The sequence below is a fragment of the Papio anubis genome, chromosome 4, assembly GCF_008728515.1.
Source record: "Papio anubis isolate 15944 chromosome 4, Panubis1.0, whole genome shotgun sequence".
NCBI classification, from domain to species: domain Eukaryota; kingdom Metazoa; phylum Chordata; class Mammalia; order Primates; family Cercopithecidae; genus Papio; species Papio anubis.
The window spans coordinates 103,090,817-103,114,762 of NC_044979.1; the positions used below are offsets into that span (position 1 = coordinate 103,090,817).

At 45.3% G+C, this 23,946-nt stretch overlaps 2 protein-coding genes and 1 non-coding gene across 6 annotated transcripts in view; 1 reads left to right on the forward strand and 2 right to left on the reverse strand.

Moving 5' to 3' along the window:
* FKBP9 (FKBP prolyl isomerase 9) overlaps positions 1 to 12,088 on the forward strand; it is a 50,753-nt gene extending 38,665 nt beyond the window's left edge. Inside the window, exons 8-10 of the mRNA XM_021935223.2 lie at positions 5,289 to 5,434; positions 7,884 to 8,047; positions 10,379 to 12,088. Of these exons, the coding sequence (XP_021790915.1) occupies positions 5,289 to 5,434; positions 7,884 to 8,047; positions 10,379 to 10,555 (487 nt within the window). The 3' untranslated portion in view covers positions 10,556 to 12,088. The remainder of the gene's footprint in view (positions 1 to 5,288; positions 5,435 to 7,883; positions 8,048 to 10,378) is intronic.
* Positions 7,158 to 7,260, reverse strand: LOC116274738. The gene has a single exon (XR_004183519.1). It is a non-coding gene; the product is annotated as a U6 spliceosomal RNA (small nuclear RNA).
* Positions 12,089 to 19,302: 7,214 nt separating the features above from the next.
* Positions 19,303 to 23,946, reverse strand: part of NT5C3A (5'-nucleotidase, cytosolic IIIA) — a 50,376-nt gene continuing 45,732 nt past the window's right edge. For all 4 annotated transcript variants that reach the window (XM_003896120.4, XM_021935222.2, XM_003896121.4 and 1 more), the window contains 3 exons: positions 22,604 to 22,766; positions 20,850 to 21,050; positions 19,303 to 20,006 (listed from right to left, as the gene is read on the reverse strand). In XM_003896120.4, the coding sequence (XP_003896169.1) occupies positions 19,905 to 20,006; positions 20,850 to 21,050; positions 22,604 to 22,766 (466 nt within the window). In that variant the 3' untranslated portion in view covers positions 19,303 to 19,904. The remainder of the gene's footprint in view (positions 20,007 to 20,849; positions 21,051 to 22,603; positions 22,767 to 23,946) is intronic.

The window sequence follows — 23,946 nt, forward strand, 5'->3', positions numbered from 1 at the left end:
TCTCTCTCTCTCTCTTTTTCTCTTCTCTTTTCTTCTCTTCTCTTTTCTTTTTTTCTTTTTGAGACAGAGTCTCACTCTCTCACCCAGGCTGGAGTGCAGTGGCACTATCTCAGCTCACTGCAACCTCTGCCTTCCAGGTTCAAGTGATCCTCCCGCCTCAGCCTCCCAAGTAGCTGGGATTACAGACATGCACCACCATACCTGCCTAATTGTTGTATTTTTAGTAGAGATGGGGTTTCACTATGTTAGCTAAGCTGGTCTTGAACTTCTGGCCTCAAGTGATCCACCCTCCTCAGCTTCCCAAAGTGCTAGGATTACAGGCGTGAGCCACCGTGCCCAACTCCCTCCCTCCCTTCCTTCCTCCCTTCCTTCCTCCCTGCCTCCCTCCCTCCCTTCCTTCCTTTTCTCTCTTTTCTTTCCCTCGCTTTCTTTCTTCCTTTCTTTTCTTTCTTCCTGTCTCCTTCCCTCCCTCCCTCCCTCCCTTCCTTCCTTCCTTCCTTCCTTCCTTTCTTCCTTCCTTCCTTCTTTCCTCCCTCCCTCCCTCCCTCCCTTTCTCTTTCTCTCTTTCTCGCTCTCTTTCCTTTTCTTTTTTTTTTTTTGGGTGGGGGGATGGTGTCCCACTCTGTCACCCAGGCTAAAATACAGTGGCATGATCTTGACTCACTGCAACCTCCGCCTCCTGGGTTCAAGCAATTCTCGTGCCTCGGCCTGCCGAGTAGCTGGGACTACAGGTGCGCACCACCACACCCAGCTAATTTTTTATATTTTTAGTAGAGACGAGGTTTTACCACGTTGGCCAGGCTGGTCTCGAACTCCTGACCTCAGGTGATCCACCCACCTCGGCCTCCCAAATTGCTGGGATTACAGGTGTGAGCCACTGTGCCCAGCCTCCTCTCTCCTCTCCTCTCCTCTCCTCTTTTCTTCTCTTCTCTTTTCTCTTTCTTTTCTTTCTTGCAGGGTCTCACTCTGTCACCCAGAATGGAATGAGGGAAGTGACCATAGCTCACTGCTGCCTCGACCTCCTGGACTCAAGCAATCCTCTCACTTCAGCCTCCCGAGTAGATGAGACCATAGGCATGTGCCACCACACCTGGCTAATTTTTATTTTTTGAGACAGAGTCTTGCTCTGTTGCCCAGGCTGGAGTGCAGTGGCATGATCATAGCTCATTGCAACGTCTATCTCCTGGAGTCAAGCGATCTTCATGCCTCAGCCTTCCATGTAGCTGGGATTACAGGCATGCACCACTATACTTGACTAATTTTGTTTAATTTTTAGCAGGGAGGAAGTTTTACCATGTTGCCCTGGCTGGTCTCAAACTCCTGGGTTCAGGTGATCCTCCTGCCTCAGTCTCCCAAAGTGGTAGTATTACAGGTGTGAGTCACTGCACCTGGCCCAGGCTAATTTTTTAATTTTTTTTTTAGAGATGGGTCGGGGGGGTCTCACTGTGTTTCCCAGTCTGGTCTCGAACTCCTGACCTCAAATGATCCCCCCGTCTTGGCCTCCCAAAGTGCTGGAGTTACAGGTTTGAGCCATCATGCCCAGCCGAACTGCTTTCTTTAAAAATCGACTCACAGGCTGGGCGCGGTGGCTCATGCCTGTAATCCTAGCAATTTGGCAGGCCGAGGTGGGTGGATCATGAGGTCAAGAGATCCAGACCATCCTGGCCAACTTAGTGAAACCCCATCTCTACTAAATATATAAAAATTAGCTGGGCATGGTGGCGGGCACCTGTAATCCCAGCTACTCAGGAGGCTGAGGCAGGAGAATCACTTGAACCCCGGGAGGCGGAGGTTGCAGTGAGCCGAGATTGTGTCACTACACTCCAGCCTGGCAACAGAGCAAGACTCCATCTCAAAAAAAAAAAAAAAAAGAAAAGAAAAAGAAATTGATGCACAGATAAAGGCCAGACTCTGGAGTCTGGCACATAAGGCTCTCTGTCAGCTCCGTTCTGCCTCACCAGTCTCTTCTGCTGGGGCCCATCTTCCACCTTCCAGGGCTGCCATGTGCAGTAGTGCAGGTTGTTACTGTTCTTCTTCCTTTTTCTGGCCAACTTCTGCCCTGGCTTAAATGTTACATTTTTTCTCAAAATCTTTCCTTAATTCCTAGAAGAATCAACTGCTTCTGCTTCTGTAGTCTCATAACACTTCATGCATTACCTGTCTTTTAGTTTTGTTTCTATCTCTGTTGCTGGTGTAAATACCTTAGGGACACCCAATGTATTTATTTACATTTTTATGCCCTACACCTTGGCCAGAGCATAGAACCAAAGCAGCATTGTATAAATGTTCTTTGATTGAGATAAATCTGAGAATATGTTAAATAGGAACCAACAGCATAAACTAGTGTCAGGCGTGTAGAAGGAACTTTGCGTCTTGTGAACCTGAATCTTCAGATGTATCTGTAAGTTAATATTATATTCTCTTATTTGGGAAAGAAACATTTTCAGCATTAAAACAATTTTTTTAGAGACAGGGTCTTGCTCTGTGAGCAGTGGAGAAATCAGGGCGTACTTTAACCTTAAGCTTCTGGACTCAAGAGATCCTCTCGCCTCAGCCATCCAAAGATTTGGGATTACAGGTGTGAGTCACCAAGCCCGACTAATTTCAGCAGTTTTTATATATCCATTTTTGTACTGAGCCTGACTTAGTTTCCTAAGTTTGGTCTTTGGGGGAAAAAAGCTTTGCATAAGCAGGTACATGCTACTGCATTGATTCTGGATGTGCAGGGTCCTCTCTTCCTTCCACCTGTCCCTCTGCCTTCTAGCTTTGGGTGACTCTGTGGCTGTGAAGTTTGACCAGCCTGGCCAACATGGTGAAACCCTGTACTAAAAATACAAAAATTAGCTGGGCATGGTGGCACGTACCTGTAATCCCAGCTACTCAAGAGGCGGCAGGAGAATCGCTTGAATCTGGGAGGTAGAGGTTTAGTGAGCCGAGATTGCGCCGCTGCACTCCAGCCTGAGGGACAGAGTGAGACTCTGTCTCCAAAAGGAAAGAAAAGGAAAAGACCCTGTGGATATACTCAGAGTTCTCCCTCTGGGACTGCGGGATCCTGTATGCGAATGCATTTAATGTATTTCATCAACTCTAAAGAGTGTGATGGAAACATTTCATGTATCTCTGACCAAGTTAAAACGCCGACGGATGACATACTGTCAGTCATAAAATGTATCCTAATTATAGAGAGGTTAAACTGTGAAAAAATATGCATTTTAGAATCAGTGAAATATGTGCATAGCTTCCAGGGCCCAGATTTACAGGGACCTGGCTTACAGCAGACCTTGCAAAGAAATCCCAACCACTGGTTATTGAAAGCTAGCGGGAGGCAGGGCCGCAGGGAAGGGGCATGGCTTGCAGTGCTTTTAAATCAAGTGAGCTCCTAAGAGTGAAAATGGTCCATGAGGTTAGAAGGGTCTGTAAGGTCCATGGCTGCTGTCACTGCTCCTGCTGATGTTCAAATTCCTGTCCTCTGATCCTGAGGCTGAGGAAAGGGGAAGTGGGCGTGGAGAATGAACAAAGGAATTCCTTCTCGGGAGGGTCCAGGATCTGCTTCTCACGCGGGGCGGGGAGAGTCGGTCTCCCTGTCTCCTGCTTGTGTTTGGAGGACTCATAATATCCTGGCAGAGCACTCGGGAGCCACATGAGCCAGGGCTCCTTATCAGGAAGTGCATTTTGTACTCTGAGAGCCTCTGTATTACATGTAAATCTGCAGCGGAAGAGTAGCGGCTGGCGTCCCTGCTGGTGTCTTCCTGGTGTGAGCTTCAGAATAGTGGGCTAATGGAAAGCTTGGCCGGCACCTGCCTATCTGATCCCAGCTGGAGCCCTGTGTGGGCTGGGTCCCATTCATCAGGACTGAGGCAGCAGCTGCTACCTAGAGGGGAGGAGGGGAGGAGGGGAATAGGAGTGAGCCGGGCAGGGTGAAGCAGGCAGGAAGCTGCAGGCCTGCGGTGGATGGGGCCAGGAAGCACGCAGCGGGAGTGAGGACGGTGTTTGAGAGAAACACTGCCCAAAAGAGAAAAAAAGAAAATCACAGGACCCGAGGAAAAAGAATGAGTGGTGTGTTCAGAGATGACACATGACAACAAATTGTTTGCTTGGAGGATTTTCTTATGCGTGCGTGTTTAAACTGGCCTCAAGGAGGAAGAAGAAACATGCATTCCTGGATGACTAAGTGAGTTCTGGAATATTCTGTCATAAGACTTTGCAACTGGAGTAGCCCCAGAAAAGGCGGGCAGTGGGAGTTGGCTCCCTCCCACAAGGCATCCCTCACCGGAGTTGGCTTTGTTTCGGGTTCCTGCCAGGTGGGAAAACACAAACCCTGTCTCGGTTTGCTGGTAATCAGCTGGAGAAGGGAAAGAAGCAGCTGCCCTGGGCCCAGGGGAGCCCGGGAAGCCTGAGAAGAGGATGTGACCCAAAGGGGCACCCGTCCATGTTGTCACCAGCTGCTCATAGGCATCAAGGGGGTCAGGGATCTTTTCTCCTTGCAGTAAAGAACATACACGCTGTTTGCCTTTAGGAAGTGATAGGAATGGCATAGATTTTGGAGTAGATTTATTTTTAGTAGTGACTGAAGTGATAGAGCAAACTTTTTTTTAACTGGCTTCCCGAGGTCCATGGCCATCAAGGATAATTAAACTCTTGGTGGTCTTTTTTTTTTTTCTTTCCAGTCTTGGACTGTTACGGACATAAGCACTTTACACCTCAAGGCCAAACATTTATTGAGCCCTTTGTACTTCCTCTCCACTGTGCCAAGCATAACATGTTATTTGTGATTTAAAACATCCCTGTGAGATAGCTATATTTGTTGTCTCCGTTTCATAGATCAAGTAACTGAGAGATGACATTTCTCAGGGTCAAATTAAGTGGCAGAACCAGGAATCCAGCTCAGGTCTTGCTAAATCCAAAACCCAGGGTTTTTTGTTTTGTTTTTGTTTTTGAGACAGTCTCACTCTGTCACCCAGGCTGGAGTGCAGGGGCGCGATCTTGGCTCACTGCAGCCTCCACCTCCTGGGCTCAAGAAAAAAGGACCTCATTCCACTATGCTTCTCCACTCTGGAACTTCCACAGTCTTGCCTGGATTTTCATGGCCTTGACAGTTTTGAAGATGACAGCCAGACATTTTTCAGCAGGTGCCCCGATTTGTGTTTGTCTGATGTTTCCCCGTGATTAGATAGGGATTTTTCTATCTTTGGTAGAAATATCCTGGCAGTGATGTGTTCTTCTCATGGGAACACTCTCAGTGCCAGCGGGTTGGTGACCTAACATGAGGCTCTTCTGTTTCATTTTAGGTGGAATTTAGGCAAAACTTACAATATCGTTCTGGGATCTGGGCAAGTTGTGTTGGGAATGGACATGGGTCTCAGAGAGATGTGCGTTGGCGAGAAACGGACCGTGATCATTCCGCCCCACCTGGGCTATGGGGAAGCTGGCGTGGGTGAGTGAGCAACAGTATTCAAGGGTGTTTGGGGCCCGCTTACTATCGGAATTTTGTGCTTTTTGGGGTGCCATAGTTAGAATCACAGCATGCTTCTTACATGTAATACCCAAAGAGTGTGTGGTTTCTATTTTTAAAAAATGATTTAGCATTTTTGTTTAGAGACCCCTGTGAATTCAGTGAGCCACGTCAATGCTCCATTACCGTCTTGAGAAAGAACCAGTTTGCATGAAATAAATCTTGGATCTTGGATCTTCAGACCCATGTGTGGGAGGTGTCCCTGGGGGGAGCTGCCTGGGAGGTTTCTCTGGGGTCAGACTGAGCACATCCTTCTGGAACTGTTTCCTGGGACAGGTGGAATGCTGTAGGCCGTTGCTTTTCACTTCTGAGCCTGTAGGCTGTCCAAGACAGTTTCTTTTGGGAGAGATTAGTTGCAAGTGCTGGAAATACTGGCTTTCCCTCATCCTCACAGTCGTTACGTTTTACTCCATCATTTCAGCCACAGTGTGTCCCCCACATGGGGATTCAATAACTTTTTTTGTTTGTTTGTTTGTTTCAGAGACAGGGTCTCTCTCTATCACCCAGGCTGGAGTGCAGTGGCACCATCACGGCTAACTGCAGCCTTGAACTCCTGGGCTCAAGCAATCTTCCCACCTCAGTCTCCCGAGTAGCTGGGACTACAGGCATGCACCACCTCACCTGGCTAATTTTTTATTTTTTAGAGGCAGAGCCTCGCTATCTTTCCCATGCTGGTCTTAACTCCTGGGCTCAAGCGATTCTCCTGCTTGGGCCTCCCAAAGCACTGGGATTACTGGTGTGAGCCACTGTGCCTGGCCCCAGGAACCTTCCCTTCTTTTCAGTGTTTTCACACTGCTGATATCCGGACATGGAGGAGATAGGAAGAGCTAACTGGTAACAATTATAGGCACTGTGGATTGATATTTTTTTCCTGTAAAAGAATTGTAAAGTACATTTTTTCTTCCTACCAATCCCAGAAGAAACCCTTTAAAAATTGTTGTATATTCTGGCTGGGTGCGGTGGCTCATGCCTGTAATCCCAGCACTTTGGGAGGCCAAGGTGGGCGGATCACGAGGTCAGGAGATCCAGACCATCCTGACTAACATGGTGAAACCCTGTCTCTCCTAAAAGTACAGAAAATTAGTCAGGCATGGTGACGGGCACCTATGATCCCAGCCACTTGGGAGGCTGAGGCAGGAGAATGGTGTGAACCCGGGAGGCAGAGCTTGCAGTGAGCAGAGATCGCACCACTGCACTCCATCCTGGGCAACAGAGCAAGACTCCACCTCAGAAAAAAAAAAAATTTTTGTATATTCTTTAAGACTTTTTCTGTGATATATTATTAATAATTATAATATATAACATATTATATATAACGTATACTCTAGATAAGATATAATAATTTGGAATAATACACATTACCTTTATATATTCCATACTTTGATAACTTCTTTGGGCCTATACTGTATACACTGTTCTTGAATTTGTGCTTACAGTCAAATCTTGGATCATCATCTTCGGGCATTTGGTTCCGATTCTAAAAGTTCTGCTGTTAGATTTACTTAAAAGTTTTACCATTGTATTGTAGTCTCTACAAGCAGCTTTCAAACTTTTCTCAACAAGACATGCAGTAAGAAATACATCTTATTTCCCAATCTGTATTCTATATAACATATAATTTACACATATACACATTTATTTATTTCTTTTTAATCAACACATCACAAATTTGCATGTCCTGTTTGCACGGGGGTCATGCTGTTCTTCTCTGTATGGTTCCAATTTTAGTATGTGTTGCTGAAGTGAGCATTGCTTTTAGTTTTATATATAAAATTGAAGCTCAAGTTTCATGACACAATACCTATCTTTTCTACAGGTAAAAAGTATTCTGTTCCATTCTTTTTTTTTTTTTTTTGAGATGGAGTCTCACTTGGTTGCCCAGGTTGAAGTGCAATGGCACGATCTCAGCTCACTGCAATGTTTGCCTCCCTGGTTCAAGCAATTCTCGTGCCTCAGCTTCCTGAGTAGCTGAGACTACAGGTGCCCACCACCACACCCAGCTAATTTTTGTATTTTTAGTAGAGATGGGGTTTCACCATGTTGGCCAGGCTGGTCTTGAACTCCTAATCTCAAGTGATCTGCCCGAGTTGGCCTCTCAAAGTGCTGGAATTATAGGCATGAGCCATCATGCCTGGCCTCTATTCTATTCCTTAATTTAAAAAAACAAAACGCTGGTCACCACCCTTTAAACTGATTTCATGACTCATTAACAGGCCTACAGTGAGAAAGTGACTAGCCTCTGCTCTGCTTTCTTGCTTTGGTCAGAAGTCCCACCCTGAGTGAGGCTGCTGGAGGTTGGGTGGGTGCTGGTTGATGGGTTTGACTGCTGCCTGCCGGCTGACACCACCTCCCGCTCCTGTCACCTGGACAGATGGAGAAGTGCCTGGCAGTGCCGTATTGGTGTTTGACATTGAGTTGCTGGAGCTGGTGGCCGGCCTACCCGAGGGGTACATGTTCATATGGAATGGTGAGGTGTCACCCAACCTCTTTGAAGAAATTGACAAGGATGGCAACGGAGAAGTCCTCCTGGAAGAGGTAACTAACTGGCCTTTGTAGGAAGGTGAGACCGAAGAGCTCAGGGAGCCTGGTGAGGCCACGGGGCTGGTCCTGAAGGTGAGGCCTTCTCAGGGTGAGGCCAGTGGGCTGGAGGGCTTGTGAGATGGCCAGCACACTCATGTGCCAAGCACTTTTACACACGCCCTCTCTATAGAAGCTCACCATTCCTCGCTGAAGAAACCAAGTCCCTGAGAGGTGCAGGGCTTGATTCCAGGGCACACAGTCTGTATTTAGTTCTCGTTACTGGGTGCTCACTGCCTGCCTGTGTGTGCTGAGTGTCTTCAGTGTATTCTCTGGTTCGGCCCTCACAACAGCTGTTTTTTAGAAGAAACTGTGCACAGAGAAGGTAAATGATTTGTCCAAGGTCACACAGCTACTCAGTGGTTTGAGCCAGGACCACACACCTCTTTGTGAAGCTGGGCAATAGAACTGTCTGTTCTGCTCCACCCCTGGGGAATTCCAGCTCCCTGCCTCTTCCACATCTGCTATTGAAGCTCGTCCTCCAGCCTTTTCCTCTCTCTCTCCACATCTTCAGCGCTTCTGGATCATTGTCATTTGCATACAAATGTGCTGTTATTTTCCCTTCCCTGGATGTGTCTTTCTAGTTCTCTCATTACTTTCCTTTCCAGCAAAAACTTCAAAAGAATTGTGTGTCCTTCTTGCCTCTAATTCCTCTCCTCCTAGTTTCTCTTAAACCCACTCCTTTCTGACATTTGTCCCTGCACGCCTCTGAGCCCAGCCTTGCCAGGGTGGCCAGTGTCTTCCGTATTGCAGAATCCAGTGGTCAGCTCTCACGCTCCTCTTACTTCAACACAGCTACAGGATGCGTCTTTCTCTGGCTTCCAGGACACCACACTTCATGGTGTTCCTTCTACCTCCCTGGTACGTCCCTCTCAGGCCTCTTGTCCCCGATCTCTTCATGTTGGAGTACCCCGGGCTAAGTTTGTTCTTTTCTCCGTCTTTAAGTCACTCGCTCGGTGGTCTTATCGGGTCCATATCCTGATGGCGTCTGGATTTGTAGCTCCAGTCCAGGCTTCTCTCTGCATTTCACACTCATGTGTTCAGCTGCCTGCTTGATGTCCTCATTTACTGAACCCCTGCTATCCATCCGCACACCCCGCCCCTGGAGCCTGCTTTACCCAAAGCCTTTCCATCGCAGTCAGTGGCATCACTGGCCTCCAGTGGCTCAGGCGAGAGCACTTGGTAATCTCTGACTCCTCTCTTTCTCTCGTAGGCCCTAATAATCCTCAGGAAATCATTCCAGCTCTACCTTGAGAGCACATGCAGAACCTGACACTTCTCACCACCTCCACCTTGTAGCATCTTAGCCGGGGGTCTGTCATCTCTTTCCCGGGTCACATCACAGCAGTGGTGTTCATGAAGCTCTTCCTGCACTCACAGTGGCCGTTCTCACACAGAAGCTGGGTCAGACCTGCCGAGGCCCCTGTCTCCAGGGCCTCACAGTGGCCTGTGAAGACCCCGCACTTTCTGCTCGCTGTAACCTCCTCGCCGGCTGTCTCCCTCTGCCCACTTTACCCGGCCACACCCGCCCCCAGTGCTGTCTGTGACCAGCCAGGCACGCGTCCACCTTGAGCCCTGGCACCAGCTGCCCTCTCTGTTCAGGAGACATCTGCCCCAGATAACTTGTTCGGCCCTTTCCTTCTCATCTTTCAAGCCTTTGCACAGATCTTCCCTTCTCCTTAAAGTTTTATCCTGACCACTGAATTGAACATTTCATCCCTTTCTCCCTTCCTTACTGAGCTCCGCTTTTTGATTTTTTTCTGGAGCATTTCACTTTGTAACTTAATGTGTCATTTACCTGTTTTTATGTTCATATCTAATTGTCTGTCTTTCCACTAGAATGCAAGCCTTACAGGCACAGGGTGTTTGTTTGTGTATTGATATATTTCAAGATCTAGAACAGTGCTCGGCACATAGGACACCATATGTTTTGATCATATGAATGAATGCATGCATCCAGGAATGTTCTTACAGTGTTGGGTGGTTGTGGGGGTCAGCCTTTGGTAGGGAACTAAGTGGGGAGAAGGGATAGCTCTGACGGCTGCTGGGTATTGGCTACCTGAATAATACGGGCTCTTGGAGTTATTTAGTACAAGGGTTTTTCACCTGCATTTAGAGAAAAAAACAAAACGAAACACAGGTCATGTAGCTGCCAAAAAGATCTTGTCTGTGTTGGTAGCCCAGACTCAAGTTCCAGCCCTGTCACCCCCAGACTGCTCTGTTTCTGGCCCCAGACCTGGCGTTCACAGTGGCTGAACTCATGGTCTTTCCTGTCCCCTTCTCTTCCAGTTCTCAGAGTACATTCACGCCCAGGTGGCATCTGGCAAAGGGAAACTCGCTCCTGGCTTTGATGCTGAGCTGGTTGTGAAGAATATGTTCACCAACCAGGACCGGAATGGAGATGGGAAGGTCACGGCCGAGGAATTTAAACTCAAAGACCAGGAAGCCAAACACGATGAACTCTAAACCTGGCACGAACCAGATGGTGCCAGGGAGTACGTGACACCAAGCCACTTGTCGTGGCAGAGCGTGCAGTGAGGGTGCAAGGGTCTTTCAGAAGGTGCATCATTAGCCAGTAGTAGGTGGGTCACATAGTACCTGGTGTACACATCGGGGTGGGTTGATATATGGGGTGAGAAGTTTAGGCCGATTGCCAGTGATAGTAAACAAAATCTTTGCTGCACTGCCAACCATGATTTTTGAGCCTTCTGGGAAAGTTTGTTATTAAAGGAATATCGTGTCAGATGGAAGTTATCATCTTGGAGGAACCATAAGAAAAGGTGTCCAGGGTATCTATATAAAGAGGGTTAAATTTTTTTTAACTTGCTGGTTAAGACATTTTAGAAATATTCTTGAGATGGGCAGGAGAGTCAAAGGGCTTGCTTGCCCCAGCAGGGTTCCCAGCAGACAGCCATGGCTCTTCCCAGCAGCCTGTGCAAACTCTGATCATGGCCCACCCCGGCACACGCACACGCACATCATGCTTTTCCAGCTCATCACACCCCGCCCCACTGTGGGCCTCCCGTTAATAGTGTATAACTTGGAGTTAAGTTAAAAGAGCCTTTTGGACAGAAAACTGGGCCAGGAAAAGGCATCTCGGACCACAAATAGAGAATTTGATTCCACGTTTGCCACATAAGGTCATCTGCTTAGCTTTTTCTTTCTTTTTTTTTTTTTATTTTGGAGACAGAGTCTCGCTTTGTCGCCAGGCTGGAGTGCAGTGGCGCCATCTCGGTTCACTGCAGAACCATCTTGGCTCACTGCAGCCTCCGCCTCCCGTATTCAAGCTATTCTCCTGTCTCAGCCTCCTGAGTAGCTGGGACTACAGGTGTGCACTACCACACCCGGCTAATTTTTGTATTTTTAGTAGAGATGGAGTTTCACCATTTGGCCAGGATGGTCTCGATCTCTTGACCTCAAGATCCGCCCACCTTGGCCTCTCAAACCCTGGTGGGATTACAGGCGTGAACCACCGTGCCCAGCCACTTAGCTTTTTCTTATTCCCACCTTTCTATCCCATAGAACACTCTTTTTTATCCTCCCTGAACCATATTGATAAGATAAATAGGGCTGGGGGCGGGGCCCCACTGGTCACTCAACAGAGTATTTCCCTTGGCCGAGATGGAAGTTTCGTCCCAATAGATGAGCTGCTGAGCATCAACAAGGTGACATTTTTCTGCTGCCCATTTGTGTCCTGGAGAGGGTGGTACTCTGAAGGCAGAGGCCAGCTGCTATAAGACAGCAATGACAGTCCACCTGCTGGCCTGATTCCTGCATCATGGAATAACCACGTGGCTACCTTCTATCCTCTGTTCCCAAATGGTGGTGGCACTTATCCTGAAGTCGTCAATGATTTCCCTTTGAAACTACTTTATTTTACTAATTTAAACTATTTTGTACTGATGTAGCCCTGAGGTAGTTCATGAAAATGCTGTGCACTCATTGAATGGAATAAATGTTGGAAAGCTGATCTTTTCTGATATGAAATGTTGAATTATATTACCTGCTTTTCTGATGTTTTATTGGAAGGCTGAAGACCTGCGAGAATGCCCCATGCAGTCAGAATCCCCTTGATGAAAACAGCAGAACTTCGCTGCAGTTACTGAGGGAGCACGTTCTACTTCTAGGGAGTGTGAGTCAGGGTCCTGGCCCTCCTCCGGGACTCCTGAAGAGAAGCTAAGGAAAGGACTGTGTAGAGTGTGGCCGGGGCTGGGGAAACTGAGGATGTTGAGTGGCGGTGACAGCAGTGTTGGCCACTGCAGGAGGCTGCTACTACCAGGGCCTGAGGGCTCAAGAGGAGGCAGTGGGAGCAGCACAGGAAGGGCTGCCTAGAGGCATCACAGAGGGATGCAGCCACCACTAGCAGTGCGGCTGACACTGCAGCAGAGCGAGGGACAAATGCCCCATCCCCGCTGTGCCCCCATTCTCTGATGCCTGCCCCTGGTCCCATTAGTGGAACCATGTTGGAAGCCAGAGGGTGAGAGGAGCTCAGAGACGAGTTCTCAGACGTCAGCCTCTTGGGTGCAGAGAAAGGTGGAGAATGAATCTGAGGTAGGGATGGGGTGGGTGGGAGCAAAGGGAGAATAACTGGTACATGAGAAACTCTGTGTGTGTGTGTTTGTGTGTGTGTAGTGCAATTATATATTTAAAAGCAATTATTTTAATATACATAAAATATATGTATTATATAGACATACAATTGCTGTTAAAAAGCAAATGGCCACATGCAGTGGCTCATGCCTGTAATCCTAGCACTTTGAGAGGTTGAGGTCGGTGGATCATTTGAGGTTCAGGAGTTCAAGACCAGCCTGGCCAACATGGTGAAAACTCGTCTGTACTAAAAATAACAACAACAACAAAAAAGCCAGGCGTGGTGGTGAGCGCCTGTAATCACAGCTGCTCAGGAGGCTGAGGCAGGAAAATTGCTTGAACCCGGGAGGCGGAGGCTGCAGTAAGCCGATATAGCGCCACTGCACTGCAGCCTGGGCGACAGAGCAAGACTATATCTCCAAAAAAAAAAACAACAAATTTTTTTTTTTTTGCTTCTTGCTAACTTGAACTGGGAACTTTGGAATGCATTTGACCTCATTAGCCTTACCCGCCTTATGAAGAGAAAAACCTTGTGCTTATTCTCTACCCCAGATTTTTATTTACCTGCTTGAATTTCTTCACTGGCTGTTTTCTGTGATGGTGGAAACAGATGGGCTGAATCAGAAGTAAGTTTCTTGACCAGGGGCAGTGGTTCATGCCTGTAATCCCAGTATTTTGGGAGGCCAGGAATTCGAGACCAGCCTGGGTAATATAGCAAGACCCCATCTCTAAAAAAAATTTTAAAACTTAGCTGCGCAAGGTGGCATGTGCCTGTAGTCCTAGCTACTTGGAAGGCCGAGGAGGGAGGATTGCTTGAGCCCGGGAAAGTAAGGCTGCAGTGAATTGTGATTGCACTGCTGCCCTCCAGTCTGTGCAACAGAGCGAAACCCAGACTCTAAAGAAAAAAAGAACATGGACCTTAGAACTTCAGGAATAAGAAGCTTTGGCCTGTTGAGTTCTGCCTAGGCACTTCCATTCTTCCTGTTGCCGAGGAGGGCATTCAGTGATGAGGCGTGTTCACTGTCTGCAAGGGGAAGCTGCTTAGCTGGCCCCACTTTGTGCTATGGCTGCAACACTTGCTTCTATTTACATTATGGTTATGGGCTATAGTTCTGCCAACAAGGCTGTAAATACTAAATAAGGGGCCAAGTACAGGGTAGAGATGCCACACAGCAATTTTTGTTTTTGTTTTCTAAATCACTTCTCACCTGATACAGCACATTTTTTTTTTTTTCTTTTTTTGAGACAAGGTTTGTCACCCAGGCTGGAGTACAATTGTGCAGTCACAGTTCACTGCAGCCTTGACCTCCTGGGCTCAAGTAATCCTCTCATCTCAGCCTCCTGAGTAGCTGGGACCACAGACAGGTGCCACCACGCCCAGCTATTTTAAATTTTTTTGCCGAGATGGGACTCGCTATGTTGCCCAGGGTGGTCTCTTGAACTCTTGGCCTCAAGTGATCCTCCCACCGCTGTCTCCCAAAGCGTTGGGATTACAGGTGAGTCACTGCGCCTGGCCAGCCTCTGGACCTTCTGACAGGAACATTTATTGATAGGTACTATATTGTGACCACCTAACTCAGGATCTACACATATTTGAACTGGGTCATTGATACCTACTGTGGGATGAGAGTCTAGAACATGAACATGACATCTGAATATGTTTGACATAACTAGGCCGCCTGCAAATATAAGCAATAGGCACCATTTTGTTAAAACCAGTGAGTTTTGATCTCTGACTATTTATGACTTTATAATTTTGTCCAAATACTTAAAAGATAGGAAAAAAATTCATTTTGGCAGGGAAATAGATTTAACTGCAAGACTATACATAAACACTGGTCCCTGCCCCCATCTGTTACTTTACTATCTCAGGTTTCCAGGGACAAAGTTGCTTTTTTTGAAGCCTTTTCCCCTTCACTCTCTCAGGGATCTGGAGTTTTTACTTAATAAGAATACTGGGCCGGGTGCAGTGACTCACGCCTGTCATCCCACCACTTTGGGAGGCCAAGGTGGGAGGATCGCTTGAGCCCAGGAGTTTGAGACAATCCTGGGCAGCACAGAGAGAGCTTATCTCTAACAGAAATTTCAAAAAGTAGCCAGGCGTGGTGGTGCACACCTGCGGTCTACTCGGGAGGTTGAGGTGGATCACTCGAGGCTGGGAGCTCAAGGCTGCAGTAAGCCCTGATAGTGCCACTGCACTCCAGCCTGGGCAGAGGGAGACCCTGTGTCTCAAAAAACAAAATAGTACTGTTTCCGATTATTTCTTGCTAGATGCAGATATAAAACATTTCTGCTTATTAATAGTTTGTGTGTGGTTTCCACGCTTAATGTTGGAATTTTGATTGGTCAGGCAATTTCTTCCAGCTGACACTGGCCATATTTAAATCTCATTTAAATGCAGACAACACCCACATTTATAGTTCCTGCTCAGATTTCTCCTTTGAGCTGTAGTCTGTCTATTTGGTATCTTCTCTTGTATGTCTCACATGTCAAATTTTGTATGTCCAAAATAGCATGTCTGTTCCCACTCCCTTCCCAACACCACCAAGCCTATTCCTCTCCATCTTCCCTGGCACCCATGTGTCCAAAGCAGACATCAGCGACCCCCTGCTCTCTCATTTTACATGTTTAAGCCAACAGCAAGTTTTGTCAATTCTGTCTCTAAGCTACTCCTGGAAATGACCCACTTCTCTCCCGTTCCACAGCCCCAGCCCCCAAAACTGACCATTATTTCTAACTGGAACAGCTGTAATAGCCCCCCAACTGGTGTGCTTGGGTTTATCTGCCCTCACTAGTCCCTTCCCCACATGGCATCAGTGATCCTGCCTCTCCTTTGCAAGGGGAGAAAAACCAGAGTTCTTACCATTTATAAAGCCCTCCATGATCCGGCACCCACCTACTTCCCGTTCAACACCTGATGCCATTCTTCCCTTTGTTCATAATACTGTTAAACCAGCTCTCAGTTCTTCAAATGCCCTAAAACTTTCTCACTTAGGACCTTCACACACCCTGTTCCCTCTCCTGGGAATGATTCTCCCTCAACTCCTCACATGACTAGCTCCTTATCCTTCAGACTTTGGCCTAAGTATCACCTGAGAAGAGCTTCTTCTGACCACTATATCTAAGATAGGTCTCTGTTGGCTGGGCGTGATGGCTCATGCCTGTAATCCCAGCACTTTGGGAGGCTGAGGCGGTCAGATCACGAGGTCAGGAGATCGAGACCATCCTGGATAACACGGTGAAATCCCGTCTCTACTAAAAATACAAAAAAATTACCCTGGCGTGGTGGCGGGCACCTGTAGTCCCAGCTACTGGGGAGGCTGAGGCAGGAGAATGGTGTGAAGCTTGCAGTGAGCTGAGATCCGTGCCACTGCACCCCAGCCTGGGCGACAGAGTGAGACTCCATCTCAAAAAAATATATAATAATAATAATAATAATAATAATAAAAATAATAAAATAGGTCTGTCATTTGTGTTTTCTTCATAGCTATTTACCATATTCATAATTGCTACTCTTTCCTCCTGTTTGATCTACTAGGAATGGAAGCTACATGAGGGCAGGAAGCATGTCTGATTTTTTTTGCGGGGGGGCAGAGGGGACAGAGGCAACTGTTGTTGCCCAGGCTGGAGTGCAAAGGCGCAATCTCAGCTCACTGCAACGTCTACCTCCCGGGTGCAAGTGATTATCCTGCCTCAGCCTCCCGAGTAGCTGGGATTACAGGCGTGCACCACCATGCCCAGCTAATTTTAGTATTTTTAGTAGAGACGGGGTTTCTCCATGTTGGTCAGGCTGGTCTCGAACTCCCGACCTCAGGTGATCCGCCCGCCTCGGCCTCCCAAAGTGCTGGGATTTTACAGGCATGAGCCACCGCGTCCAGTTCTGATTTGTTAACTATTGTTTCCCTAGAACTCAGCACAACAGAGAGACTTGAGTAAGTGACTTTTCATTTAATCCTCATCTCTAGTTAATACTCCCCTTTACAGATGAAAAAACTAAGGCTTGGAGAAGTTAGAAACTTATTCCAGATGACAGAATCACAGATTCAGATCCAGGTCTGACTACTTCAAAGCTGTGTCCCTTGCACCTTGATCACTTTTTATCTGTTAAACTGGTACTGAAACACCAGACTAAGTACAAAGAGCAGCATGACTGTTGACTCTCTGGGTAACTCTGGAGAAGTTTCAGGATTAGTCATTCAAGATTACATTGATCTTTTCCTTGCTGATTTTCCCTAGGGTATATTAAACAGAAAACTGAAACTGAAGGCCGGTTAAACAGACTTTCGGTCATCTACCAAAATTTGGGTGACTATGAAGTAGACCATGGAAGGTAGATTTCTTGTGAAATCACTCTGGAATGAGCTAGCATTGCTGATGGTTGTTTTCATTTTTTCCAGTTTTGTCAAAATTGTTAGCTCTAGCCCTCAAAATTGCTTTATTTCATAAAGTAAAATTTAAAGTTGAATAAAACCATTGGCTAATGCTAGGCTCGTTAGAGAATGTGGTAGTCACCATACACTACCAATATTTGCCGGGGCTGCAAAAGATCATTCCATTTCATTGATTCAACCAAATGCTGTACTGGGGGATACAACAGCTTATACATTTGTGGATGGATTCTACCTAACAATATTGAATACCTGTGCTGTTTTAAATGCATACATAAGTTTCAAACGTATACATAAAAGATGAGCATATCTACTTCTTATGAATCTAGAAGCTATATCACCATCTTCACTTAATAGATGAGCAAACTGGGACACAGGCTCAATAATCTGTCCTGGTCACACTCCTAATGGCTAAACTGGTCTGAAAACTGAACTCAAATACAAATATTTTAAATTTCAGTAGCATCAGGTGGCAGTGAGATGTGATAGGTTAATAAACATAATTTGAGAAGCATGAGACTCAATTTATGGAATTGGCTAGAAGGGGCCTTAGAGAGTGCATGTTCTTATGGCATTCATTATATAAGGAGGTGACCGAACCTGCAGTCTTAGTAAGGGGCTGAGCCATGATCAGAATGTAGGTCATGACTTCAGTGTTCTTTAGATTTACAACATGCAATATACTTATTCATGGAAGCATATTATAAACACCTTTTAGAAATAGCCAATATAAGCTCTGATTGCAATACAGGGGTAAAGAGTTATTGTTGAATCAGATTCCCAACTGTTTTTCCTATGTGCAAAAGTCCCGCAGGTAATTCTGATACTCCCATGCCATGCTATCTGCTTTAATGCAGGAAGTTATTTTTCAGTTTGATTTCAGAAACACTTAGGCAGGATCTAGTCTGCCTGTTGCCATTGCATTTTTGTTTCATTATTTATTTATTAAGACCAGGTCTTGCTCTGTCACCCAGGCTGGCATGCAGGGGCATGATCTCAGCTCACTGCAAGCATTGGCCCCCCCAGGCTCCAGGAATCTTCCTACCTTAGCCTCCTGAGTAGCTGGAACCACAAGTGCACACCACTATGCCTGGCTAGTTTTTTGTATTTTTAGTAGAGACTGAGTCCTGCCATGTTGCCCAGGCTGGTCTTGAACTCCTGAGCTCAAGTCATCTGCCCGCCTCGGCCTCCCAAAATGCTGGGATTACAGATGTGAGCCACTGCACCTGGCCTCCTTATTTTTACGCTGTTTTGAGGTAGGTTCTTGCTCTGTTGACCAGCCTGGAGTGCAGTGGCACGATCACAGCTCACTGCAGCCTCAACCTCCCCAGGCTCAGGTGATCATCCCGCCTCAGCCTCCTGAGTAGCTGGAACTACAGGCACACCACCATGCCTGGCTAATTTTTTGCAGAGATGGGGGTCTCCCTATGTTACCCAGGCTGGTCTCAAACTCCTAGGCTCAAGCAATCCACTTGCCTTGGCCTCCCAAAGTGCTGGGATTACAGGTGTGAGCTTCTGCTCCTGGCCTGCTTCATTGTTTATGATGATGAAAAGGAGGAGTGGTGGTGGAGGATAAGGATGGGCATTCTGAGGACAAAAAGGTTTTCTAACATGTGACCTTGCCTTCCAGCCACACCTGACTGAACTAGAGACTGCTGCTCACACTGGATGGCCAGAACGAATCAGATCATGCTTTGTGTGTATCATAGCTTAGGTGCTATAAGCAAACCAATTAGGTGTCCATAGGATCTGGAATTAAGGGTAAGAGTCAGGGTCAAATTTATCACAATGGCAGGTCTAAATCCTGAAGATGAATGATGAGGCAGAGCCAGAGATGTGGAGTGGGTAGCTGGACTGTACAGAGAGATGCTGGTTCCTAATGTTGCAGTGCTGCTCAGATTCAGTCACCACGAGACCCAGGTCCACTGCTTCCTGCCTCGGGTTCTTTCTGAAACTTGCAGACTTGTACCTTTTACTGATGTTTTCAATGGGAGAAAATAATTTTCAGAGGTCTCAGTATTTTCTGAAGGGCAGATAAAAATTTCCCTGCAAATATCTTTAGACTTAATAATTTTTGAAAATAATTCAATCTAAATAGCCACTATGACAAGGATTTTAGAATTCATGTATCTCAAAAGACAGGCAGATGCAGAGAAAGAAACAAAAAAACAAGACACCATGGTAGGTGCTCAATAAGTATTTGTTGACTCAATAAAGATAGTTTTGACCATAGAATTAAAAAGGCTTTTCATTTCATATTTATTATCAGTGCTTCAATACAGAATGTTTTGTAATGATTAGCGACGTTGTAAACACCACCAGTTTTTTCCAACAGTAAGTGCTACTCTTTTCCGGTAAATATGTTTTCCCCAAAATAACCAAACCTAACACAATTTCAAGAGATGGTGATACCATCAGCATAATAACCCAAATTACAAAAATGGCAATACTTAAAATCATGCATATTATTTCACCATTTCATAAAACTTATTTTAAAAGTTCTACAAACTTTCCCAGTGTAAAAGACTCCTCAAAAACTGCATGATAACATTAAACTACAAAATTCACTTTGGAAAAGTAGGGAGTTACTTTTCTAATTTTGGCTTTAAGATTTTTTTTTTTTTAATGTGTTAAAAGATAAGGTGAGGAGTGTGTTGAGAGAGGTGGAAAAAAAGGAGCTTCCAGTTGATGCATTCACCATGTCTGAAAATATTTCAGTTATACAAAGGGAACACTTCAAGAGTAAGGATATATTATAAATAAGTCTCTCAGCAAGATGAACAGATGAACAGTTCAATTGCACCCACAGGAGAGAGGTCTTCTTGGAGAATGCTTGTTTATAGAATCTTCTGTAAAATAGAGTTGGCTACTTCTAATGATTCATCTTGTACTAAAACAATATCATAAGAGTTCATGTACTTTTCTAAAAGCTCATCCACCTAATCAAGAAAAGAACAAAAGAAAATTAACATGCAGGGCGAAGAAGCAAGTAATTTCAGTATGAATCTCATCGTTAGACCTCTTGGGCAAAATGCAAAAAATTAAATTCACTTTCAAAAAATCTTTGAAATGAAGAAATATTTCAAACTCTTAAGACCCACTGACAGACATGTTTCCACATGGTAGCTTTTCTCCCCAAAATGCTCTCTCTCCAGTCCAGTGGTTTTCAAATGGGGTGATTTTGTCCAGGGAACATTTACTAACATCTAGGGACATTTTTGAGTCTCATGGCAGGGGACTGCTATCCAGCATCTAGTGGGTAGAAGACACAGAGGCCTCCTACAGAATACACATCCTCCCTTTTCTCAGTACCTATAGCATGCATCTCAACTCCTTTAAATATCACCAGTATAAAGAACATCAAAATGCATGATCAAAACTATGTTTTGGCTGGGCATAGTGGCTCACGCCTGTTATCCCAACACTTTGAGAGGCCTGGTGGATCACTTGAGCCCAGGAGTTTGAGACCAGCTTGGGCAACATAGGGAGACCTCATCTCTACAAAAAAATTAAAAAATCAGGCAGGTGTACTGGTGTGTGCCTGTAGTTCCTGCTACTTGAGGGGCTGAGGTGGGAGGAATGCTTGAGCCGGGAAGGTTGAGGCTGTAGTGAGATGTGATTGCATCACTACACTCTAGCCTCGGTAACAGAGGCTTGTCTCAAAAAAAAAAAAAAGTCTCTCAAATAACTACTTTCTCAGGTGACTATGGCAACAATTGCCTACCAAGTTTCATCCTAATTTTTTCTTGGAAGAAAATTAAATTACAGATTTGTATACTTACTCTATCATTTAGATATCCAATTTTCAGAATGTGCTCAACATTGGCTACTCCATCTGCCATTCTTAAGTCTCCTTGGGAATCTCCCAGAAGAATTATGTTACTATTGTCTTTGAGTTGATTGAAATATTCTGTATTCCTCAAGGCACCATCATGTTTGTTAAATACATGAATTAGTTCTCCTTTAAATCCTTTGAGCACCCCCTATGAAAAATATAAATCTTTTGAAATAACAGGCTTTAAAAATTCTATTTGTTGGATTTTCATATTTTGGAGCTCTTAATTGATGTCACTATTATTTCATCATATTTGTAAATGCATCTTTGATACTAAAGATCTCAAAGCACTTAAGTCCATCACATTCACCATAGCTAAGAAGGGCTCGGAGAAGTAAATGATTTTTTAGAGACTATTTTAAATGGTAAAACAAAGGCTGGGCGCAGTGGCTCACGCCTGTAATCCCAGCACTTTGGGAGGCCAAAGAGGACAGATCACTGGAGGTCAGGAGTTCGAGACCAGACTGGCCAATACAGTGAAACCCCGCCTCACTAAAATATAAAAATTAGCCAGGTGTGGTGGCACACACCTGTAGTCCCAGATACTCGGGAGGCTGAGGAAGGAGAACCGCCTGAACCTGGGAGGCAGAGGTTGCAGTGAGCCAAGATGGCACCACTGCACTCCAGCCTGGGTGACAGAGTAAGACTCTGTCTGGGAAAAAGAGGGCTGGGGCACAGTGGCTCACGCCTGTAATTCTTGCCAGGGAGACTGGGGAATTGGGCAGATCATGGAGATCAAGAGATCGAGACCATCTGACCAACATGGTGAGAACCCGTCTCTAATAGAAACAGAGTAAAGCTCAGCGTGGTGGCACACACCCTATGATCCCAGCCACTTTCGGAGGCTCAGGTAGGAGAACTGTGAACCCCGGAGGTGGGAGGTTTGCAGTGGCTGGATCGCATACTGCACTCTAGCCTGGGCTACAGAGCAAGACTCCATCTCAAAAAAAAAAAAAAAAGGTAAAACAAAATGAGTTCAAAATTCAATTTTCAGTTTTTATTTTGTTTCTAACCAAAAGATCCTATTTTATGTTAGTTTATGTATTTCATAATATACTGTCTTGATTAGAAAACCCTATTCAAATAATTTCAGTTCTAACTTCTTTTTTTTCCAACTATGAATGTTAAGGCTTCAAAGTTGCTGCATTAAAACAATTTAAAGGAAGTTTTAGGCTATGTGTGGTGGCTCATGCCTGTACTCCCAGCACTTTGGGAGGCCAAGGGGGGTGGATCACTTGTGGTCAGGAATTTGAGACCAACCTGGCCAACATGGTGAAACCCTATCTCTACCAAAAATACAAAAAGTAGCCGGGTGTGGTGGCACACGCTTGTAATCCCAGCTACTCGAGAGGTTGAGGCAGAAGAATTGCTTGAACCCAGGAGGCAGAGGTTGCAATTGGCTGAGATCATGCTACTGCACTCCAGCCTGGGCAACAGAGTGAGACTCCATTTCAAACAAAAAAAAAAGAAGAAGAAGTTTTACTATTTTTATTATTAGTCTATAGCTTGAGGAATGAAAGTTTAAGAAAGGCACATTGTTTTTAAAATATGGATATATTAACACTGAGAAGGATGGAGTCCCACAGTGGGCCTATCAACTTGGCCTAACTTACTGGATATGTATTAAGTAACATCACATACTGCACATGATTAAAATATTTTCAGATTTTAAAATTATGAAGAATGATTTCATATTCTTACAGTTTCATCGAAATCCATAAAATTGGACACAACTTTGACATTTGGATGATAAACACCAGCTTGACGAATAACCTCCTCTAATACATCGCCGATTCCAGCCGAAAATATGAACACGGGTATACTATGTTGTTGGAGCTTATCAAAGAAATTCTCATATCCTTCCCTGCAAGATGGAGATAACAAACTGATTGTTAAAGAGCAAGATATAGTTCCTTTTCACTTAGAAGCTAAAAAAGTGAAATATTCCTAGTAATTCTATGGCTCACTCATATTCTCATTTCAAAATACTGCCCAAGAGGGCTGTTATTTATATCTACAATACTGTAAGTTTTTCAAACAATGGTTAACTCTTTACCTTCCCTTTAATCAATCCTAATACTACAAACTAGATGTCCTTAAGCTTTCAATGAATATGAATATAAACCTACAGTTCACAACTTATACCATTTAAAAAGAAACAGGTAGGCATAGCAGTGGATGCTTATAGTCCCAGCTACTTGGGAGGTTGAGGCTTGAGGATTGCTTGAGCCCAGGAGTTCTAGTCCAGTCTGGGCAACATAGCGAGACCCTGTCTCTAAAATTAAATTTAAAAAGAGAAAACAATAGTTAAGCCACACCTTGAAAATCCCACTTAGGGGTTAAAATATGGATATAATAACACTGAGAAGGATGGAGTCCCATAGTGGGCCTATCAACTTGGCCTAACTTAATGGATATATATTAACTAACAAAAAATACATTTACGTGATTAAAATATTTTCAGATTTTAAAATTGTGAAGAATGACTTGATATTCTTACAGTTTCATCAAAATCCATAAAATTGAAAGGAAAAGCAGAGTGGCAGGAACTTAGCTGTATTCTTGACATCTGGCATGTCTCTTTACTAAGTTCTTCAGCCCTCTTCCCTTTATTTTTCATTTTTATTTTTTGAGATGGAATCTCAGTGTCTCCCAGGCTGGAGTGCAGTGGAATGATCTCAGCTCACTGCAAGCTCCGCCTCCCGGGTTCATGCCATTCTCTGGCCTCAACCGCCCGAGTAGCTGGGACTACAGGCGCCTGCCACCACGCCTGGCAAATTTTTTGTATTTTTTAGTAGAGACGGGGTTTCATCGTGTTAGCCAGGATGGTCTCAATCTCCTGACCTTGTGATCCACCCGCCTTGGCCTCCCAGAGTGCTGGGATTACAGGCGTGAGCCACCGCGCCTGGCCAGCCCTCTTCCCTTTCTTACCGTTCCTGGGTATAGGTTAAATAATGCTGTTGCTGCCTACTAAGGAATGAAACACTTACTAGCAGTCCTCACACTTTTTCTGACAATTTATTGCTTTCCTTTTTAGAAGTAAT